This window comes from Apteryx rowi, unplaced genomic scaffold (genome assembly GCF_003343035.1).
Source record: "Apteryx rowi isolate R43461 unplaced genomic scaffold, aptRow1 scaffold_20, whole genome shotgun sequence".
In the NCBI taxonomy this organism is placed as follows: Eukaryota; Metazoa; Chordata; class Aves; order Apterygiformes; family Apterygidae; genus Apteryx; species Apteryx rowi.
The window spans coordinates 5,307,928-5,315,673 of record NW_020448308.1 but is presented as its reverse complement, the minus strand read 5'-3'; the positions used below and the strand labels follow the sequence as shown (position 1 = coordinate 5,315,673).

Genomic DNA, 7,746 nt, shown 5'->3' with positions numbered 1-7,746 from the left:
GGCCGGGAGCAGCCGCCGCGGGGCCGCTCGTGCCGGTACCCGCCGGCCGCGCGCGGGCCCGACACCGCCGCCTTTATGGGGCCGTAAAGCCATAAAGGCGCCGGGTCAAGGCCTGGCCGCGATAAGGCCGCGGCGGCGGAACAGGGTGGGGCCGCCGCCGCCGCTGCCCGGCCCCGGTGGCCCTGCCGTGCTGTGGGCCCGGCAGCCTCAGAGGAGAAGCAGCTGCTGAGGCCCTGAGGTGGGCGCTGGGTGCTGCCTCCCGGGCAGGGCCCCCCGGCGGAGCCCTGCCTGCCCTCCTAGTGCCACCCGGGCTCGTGGCTCGCTCCCCGGGCGGGCATGCTGGCAGCCAGGGTGAAGACATGCGTCTCCTTCCCCCTCCTGCCCTGGGTGGCTTTCGCCCCCCACCAGTGGGCTCCTGGCAGCGTGGATGTGCCTGCCGGGCCGGGCCGCCTCGAGCGTGCGTGGCCGGGCACTCCCTGGTGCTGTTAGCAAAGGCCTCAGACGAGAAGAAGTCTCAAAGGGGGTGGAACGGGGGAACTGTTACCAGGGGCTTCAGCCAAGAAGGCACCCAAGGACTGTGACTGATTTCGGTGACAGTGCTCAGCGCTTCCTTGTTTGTCCCATGCTGGTGCCCTGACTCACCCCACAGGAATCAGTGGGAGTGTAAGTAAGTTCCTCATTTATGAGCTCAGTCACCCTCGAGAGGTATCTGCCTTGTTCTCTGTTTCTGCAGAAAGGCAGTGTTCCTGGTTTCACCAGCTGTATCACTGCACACTCATCTTTTAGGTCACATGAAGCTGAAGTTGAGTGCTCTGCCCAGCTGAGGCTGCTGAAGGCAGCGATGGTAGCCTGGGAGCCCTGCGGGGTGTTCAGCCCAAAGGAAGCTTTTTCCTCTTAGGAGGGAGCGCTGAGCGTGCTGTGTCTCCTCCGGCTTTGCCTAAATGGCGAGTGTTTGTGCCATGGAGGTGCGCTGGAGGCATGTGCGCCCACGTGCCATGTGCACGGCGAAAACTCTGCGTGCCCAGATGTTTGGCAAATGTCTGCAGGTGTGTCCCCAGGGGAAGCAAGTGTGTGGGGGTGGGGGTGTGTGCACTCACCTGTTTTGGGTGAGTGCCCCGACGGTTTTCACTAGGGCCTGGTGTCCGCACACACGTGTACCAAAAGGCAGGGTGCCTTTCTGGGGGTGCTGTGTGTGTTTCTAGTGGGGTAAAACACCCGTGGGAGTCGCAGGAGCACGTGGCCACATGCCTGCATTTTGGACGTGGGAGTGCCTGCAGTGTAGATGCTGTGTGTCTGGGAAGGGAGGCTCAGTGTTTCTGGACAAGTAGCATCTCCTGTGGTGTGTGGACACATGCAGACGTTGGGCAGTACCTGCAGAAGAACCAGGTGAAGCGCTTACTTCTGTGCTGCTTTTGGGCCCATGTAATTCAGTGCAGGCTCTTCCTCCTCCTCTTAGCAGGAGAAAGCAGGTAGGAAGTTGCTGTTTGCCGACTGGCATCTTCTAAAGTAAGGGGCTCTGCTCTCAGCACTTCTATGCCCGTACGCACAGCCATCCTGAAGTTCTGTGTGATCATTTGCTTCACAGGCCTCAGTCTGCATTTCTGGGAGCTTCCTGGCAGCTCTGATCCCCATTTTGCTTGACGGCTAATGCAGGCCTTGCCATGGCTGGTGGAGGGCTGGGAAATGAGACAGCCCAGCACCATTCAGGATATGCGACTGCAGCATGGCATGCCCAGCCTCAGCTCCTGCTGTTGGCTGATTTGCTGTCTTCCCTGGCTCAGGAGAATGCCTGGGCCTCTCCAGCAGACCCATTAAGGCAAAAATACTTCCCATCCCCAGAGCAGGATCATGGTGGCAAAAAAACCCTTTGAATTACTGCGGTTTCCTGAAGAGGGCACCTTGGGTAAGCAGAGAGATGTTGGCTCCAGCCAAGTCCAGCTTTGGAGTGACTCTGCCCTGGAGATGGGCACCCAGATCCCTTCCTTGGTCTGCCAAAAACTACCTGCCTTGCGGAAAGCCAACATTTCTCTGTCCCTGTGAGCCCAAATGCAGTGCTGGTTCTCTAAGGGGAGCAGCCCTGGAGCCAGCTGGGACCTGGGGCACCTGCTGTGCCCAGACATGGGGCCCAGGGCTGGCCCCACAGCTACAGCACTGGAAAAGGAAAAGGTATCTATGGCAAAGAGGAGCCCCAGACGGGCCTGCTGCCTGCGTGGCCGCACATGACTTTGCCCACCCAGGAGTGGGGGCTTGGCTGGTGGAGTCATGTGCCTTGTGATCCCGTGTGGGGCTGCCCCTGGTTGCTCTGCTTGGCTGCCAGCTGGCTTGGCTGCAGTGGCACATGCCAGGCTGAGCAAGGGACATGCCACAGCTGCCACTTGTTTGATGTGTGGCTTGAGAACCCCTTTCCGTGCCTCCTGGCAGGACCCTGCCCTGCTGCGGGGCTGGGGGGAGCACCAGTGCCCCAGGAGGGGCAGTCCCAACACCCTGGGGCAGTAGGGTGGTCGGACACGATGCCGTCAGGATCTTTCTGGCTGGCTGCAGCGCAGCCGGAGAAGGATGTATGTTTGCTGCCTCCAGACCTCTACTGAGATCCATCACCTGCCCTCATGTGCCTCCCCAGGGACTTGCTGGGAGGCTGCGTGCTGCCCCTAGGCCTTGCAGGCACCCAGAAGTTTGGGAACACGCGTGCTCAGGCTGGTGCTGGCAGCCCCAGCTTTGAGGAGGTTCCTATGATGGATGATCCAGGAAGAATCAGAGGTTTAAATTCCTGCGTATAAGGAAAGGCTCAGGAAATCTCCCCAGGACTTGGAGAGCCCCTCAGGGAGATGTTGGGTGCTTCCCTATCAAGTTCTTGTTATTCCTTCTGCAAATTGTAATGGACTGAGGGGCGCACCTGCTGCTAAAGGTCCCAGATGCTAAACCATGAAAGAGGACAGGGCCATCAACAGGCCTGTATATAGCCTCTTAATTTGCATCCAATTTCTTGGGACATAGTTAAATATATGGAAACAAATGTCTTGGAGCATGATGGTCTGAAAAGCAGCATGGGGAATTTCAGCAATTTCAGTCCCTGTTGGTCTGTCTTTGTTGAAGAGCCTGAAAGGAGAGAGCTGAGATCCAAGGGCTGGACTCGGGGGGAGCCGTGGGGCCCGTCGCATCCCCTAAAAGGCCTCCTTGTGCTCGGTGTCAGGTTCAGCCTGCAGCAGTTGCCAGACTCTTGGCAGTAAGGTCCCTGCCTGCCTGTACTCTGCCTTCCAGGCAGAGAAAAGGATCAACGTCCCCATGTGCCAGCACCCAGACATCCTGGGGGCCCTGGCCCACCCCAGCTGAGCTGCTGCCCAGAAGAGCCCCAGGCCAGCCAGTCCCAGGCTGGTTTCTCTTGACAATGAGCTGCCGATCCTTATCGGAGCTGCTGGAGAGGCGAGCCAGCCAGGCGTGCAGGGAGAGCAGGGCTAGGTGGGGCCCAGGGAATTTGAGCCGGGCAGATCACCTGCCTGGGAGCAGGGTAGCCTGGGCTCCAGCGGAGACAAAGCCCGGAGCCGCCTGCCCCCTCCCCCGCTTGGCGCACGGGGCCCAGACAGACTCCAGCTGGCTGCGCCCGCCCACAGGTGCATCTAAGGCTGAGACCGGCAAAGCCTCCTGCTCGCTCTCACCTGCCTTTCGGCAACGTTTTTTCCCAAACCTGCTGCTAGCCCCTGAGATGGGAGCTCCTTGCAGAAGCAGGCCGTGCAGCCCACAGAAGGCTCCAGGTAGCCGGGGAGCAGGTAGCTCCTCGCTGCCTCCTCTGCCCTGGGCCCGCTGCCTTGCCGGGGAGCGCAGGAAGCTGGCGATGCATCTCCCTCCCCCAGCACTCCTCGCCACGTTTGTCCCTGCTTGCTGGAGCGTGGCAGGGAAGGCGGGGACGGTCCAGCACCGAGCCGTGCTGCCGGGCTGAGAACAGGCGGTACAAGCGGTTGTGCAATGTGGCCTCGCCCCAGCGGCTGCTGGGGGGAGAAGAGCTCGGTTTCCCCCTCTGGAGAGCCAGACTTTGAACCGTGCGGGCAGGGAGTGTCTGCAGGAGGGTTTCAGCTCCTGCTCTGGTGTCTCAACCTGTCAGCTTGCAGGCAGAAGTCACTGGCAGAAAGTCAACCGCTCACCCCAAATGGGGAGTGTGGAGACCAGCCTTCCCCTTCCCCTGAACAGCGAGACCCCAGGGAAGGGCAGACAGCTGGGCCCGTGTGCTGGGAGGAAGCTGATGGGGGAAAGAGAAGGCGAGGAGGGGCTGGGGCTGCAGCCAGAAGGACCTTGGAGACCCGCATCCTCAAAGCTGGTGCTGTGGGACGCTGCCACCCAATCCATGACTCGGTCTCCCTCTCCAGCATCAGAGGGCAGGGAGGGGAGTGGGTCCCATGTGCAGCTCCGTGGGGTGCGTCACCAGCCTGGCTATATGGAGCACCTCCCGTGGGTCTGTGGCTAGAGGTGTAGGGTGGCTCCTTGTGGGGTGACGGCTCTGGAATCCTGTCCCTGTTCAGATGGGACGGAAGGTCTCTCCCAGCATGGGCGGCAGCGGGTGGGTTCCCATCGAGGCTCCGCAGTGGGGATAGATTGGCATTTTCTTTTGCTAGTTGGGTTACTTGGCGCCCTTGGGTCCTTGTGGGGCTGAAGCTGTGTTGCCCCAATCCCTGGATGAATCCTACCCCTCATGTCGCCCTGTCCCCCCTGTCCTGGCGAGGAGAGCTGGTGTTACCGCATGGCTCCAAGGATACACCACTGCACTAGCTATGAAAACAGGACACTTTTATTGACAAATGTAACTCGTACAGACCACGCGTAACAGGAGGAGAACGCGCCCCTGCCCGGCTGCTGCGGTGGAGCCAGGCGAGAGGGCTGGGGGGCTGCAGGCCCCGGCCCGGCCCGGCCCGGCTGAGTGGGCAGGGGGCCCGCGGGGCACAGCTTCCTTCCTCCGCGTCTCACTCATGCGAAGAGCTCTCCTGGCAACCCGAAACTGGCTCTGTTTACACGAAACTGTCTGTATTTACACAGCCGCCTGCATGGCTCCCGCTCGCGCAGCCCAGCCCTGACCCCAGAGACCTTTCCTAGCCCCAGGTCTGCCCAGATTCCCCCCCCTTCGGCCCCCCTGCCGGCTCTGCCTGCTTGCTCCACCCTGCCTGGACTTAACGGCTACGACGGGCCCCGTTGGGGCCCTCCCGGGCACTGGGCCTCCGGCTTGGCCAGCTCAGAGCCCCCCGGGCTGCCCTGTCCCCAGTCCTGCTTGAGCTCAGCCTGCCCTGTGCCAGCAGACGGGGTAGGGCAGGGGAAGCCTTAGCACCCTCTTGTCTTCGGATAACCCCCCCAGGGTGCTGGGGGAATTAGCCCCCGCAAAGGGCCGAGGGCCGGGCACCGCCCTCCCTCCCACCTCGAGCTCAGCCCCTGTGCCTCCCACGCACCCCGAACCCCCGCTGGGGCACAAGTCATGGCTAAGTTGAAGGCATCGTCTAGCTTGGAGAAACTTGTCCTCCTGGCCCCCGCGAGAGAGGGTCCCTGGCTGTCCGGGGAAGGGGGTACCTCGGAGCCGGGGCGCAATAGGTCAAAGAGAAAACTCCACCGGATGGAAATGAAAGTCCGAACTAAGGTGGCAGTTCCCCTCCTCGGAGCCCTTTGAGCCAGGCAGCTGCGTTCCTCCTCTGTCCCATGCTGGGAAGGAGGGTGAGCATGGGAAGGCAGTCCTGCGGGACGGAGAGCAGCCGGAGAGGCAGCAGTCAGCAGGCTCAGGCAGACGGAGGGGAGCAGGGAGGGCGAGGGGCTGCCCAGCTCCTCACACATAGTTCCTCTTGTCGTAGCTGGTCACGGCAGAGCGCGGGGCGGAATAGGCCACCTTGCTGGGCGCGTACCTCTCGTCTTTGGGGGGGCAAGAGCAGCAGAGGAGAGACCCCCCAAACAGCAGGAGCGCGGACGCCGCCCAGCCCACGTAGAGAGACGTGCCCAGCTCCCGCTTCTGAGGGTCAAGCACCAGCGGGTTGTAGAAATCCCGGATGATGGTGTTGGCCGACCAGGAGACGGGGATGAGGGTCATGATGCCGGAAAGCAGGAAGATGACGCCGGAGACGATGGTGATCTTGGCCTTGGCCGTCTCGTCCTCCACGCAGCGGGTGCACTGCGCCCCCACAATGGCGACCAGCAGGCCCAGCACGGCCAGCACGATGGCCACCACGAGGAGGGCGCGGGCGGCCTGCAGGTCCTGGGGCAGCGCCAGCATGGAGTCGTACACCTTGCACTGCATCTGCCCTGTGCTCTGCACCACGCAGTTCATCCACAGCCCTTCCCAGATGATCTGGGCCGTCACGATGTTGTTGCCGATGAAGGCCGTCACCCGCCACATGGGCAACGCGCAGCAGATGATGCTGCACAGCCAGCCCAGCACAGACAGGGACACCCCCCCGATCTCCAGCCCCATAGACATGGTGTCTGGCTCCGAGCGCGCTCCGAGGAGATGGCAGAGAGGAATCCGCTGGCCGATAAGCTCCCCCCGGGGCTTCTTCGCCGCGGCGCAGCCTGCAGGAGATCGGCTTACACCTGGGTGCACCTGTGCCTCTGCCTGAGCTTATAAGAGCCGGTGGAGCCGGGGCCGGGCTGCATTACCTCAGCGCTCGCGCGGGGTGGGGTTTCGCCGCTGGACGCTCCTTCTCACTGGCTCTTTTGCCAGCATCCCACACCCTCCCCTTTGTTTGCGGAGATGGCGTTGGTGCAGGAGAAGGAGGGGAAGAGGTCACCTGTGATGGCCACCGGCGGGGCCGCCTGGCAGCGCGGATGCCTGGGACGCCGCAGGCCCTGCCAGGCTCCGAGCAGGGGGTCCGGGGCTGGATGGGGCCCAGCCTGCAGACCGAAGCCTATATGCCCTGGGGCCGTACCAGGAAACCCGACCCCGTCAGCCCCGGTGCCAAAGAACAACATGTAGCAGGAAACTCCCTCTGCGCTCGCGGGCGAGCTGCCCCCGTGTCACCCGGCTGCCGGCTGGGCCCCACGTGCTCGCCCTGCGCCCACCCGGCAGCCCCCGGCCCGCTGGGGAAGCCTGCGGCCACCGCTGTGCCACCCAAACCCTCTGCCGGGCGCTGGGATGCAGCCACAAAGGCTGCTCTCGGCTCCAGAGCGGCAGTGCCTGGAAGTCCCTCGGCTTCGTGCTGCTCCTGGCCTTGCGAGCACGTGGGAGCTGCCCAAGCGCAGCCCGGGAACGCTGCGGCCGGGAGCTCTGCCGGGGCAGGAGCGCGGCTGCGCCGCCCCGGCCCGGGGCTCCGCAAGCAGGGCAGCGGAGCAGGAGCGTGGGCTGGGGGGGGAAACCCTCGTTATCGCGGTGGGCCTGGCCGCTCCGGCGGCGATGCTGTAGGTCACAGTTTGTTTTATTTCTGTAACTCTTTATCAGATCTCACGTTTAACATACTGTCCAAAAGGAAGGCAGTTTATTTAAGATTACAGCCTTGTCGGCTTTTTTATCCGCTCCAAGATTGCTCCTTATCGGCCCGTGGCCCAGCAAACGCCGGGAACACTCAGGCACCTTTGCATTTCCGTGCAAAGTGCAGCATGAGTTTGCTTTGCAGCTGCAAACTCTGCTCATGGAGGGTGATAGCCCCAAGGTGCTCTGCACCGCGGCCCCTCGAAGACACCGAGGTCCCCCTTTCTGCCCCTGCGAGCCATGGTTTCTCCTGCCTCCTGCCGTGGGAGACACAGGGCATGCCGAACCTCATGCATGGGTGCGTCCACGGGGATCCCCAG

At 62.7% G+C, this 7,746-nt stretch overlaps 1 protein-coding gene across 1 annotated transcript; it reads right to left on the bottom strand.

Moving 5' to 3' along the window:
* Positions 1–5,794: 5,794 nt before the first annotated feature.
* On the bottom strand, positions 5,795–6,520 carry LOC112965019 (claudin-3-like). The gene has a single exon (XM_026063689.1). It carries the CDS (start codon positions 6,437–6,439, stop codon positions 5,795–5,797), a length of 645 nt encoding a protein of 214 aa, XP_025919474.1. The 5' UTR covers positions 6,440–6,520.
* Between the last annotated feature and the right edge of the window lie 1,226 nt (positions 6,521–7,746).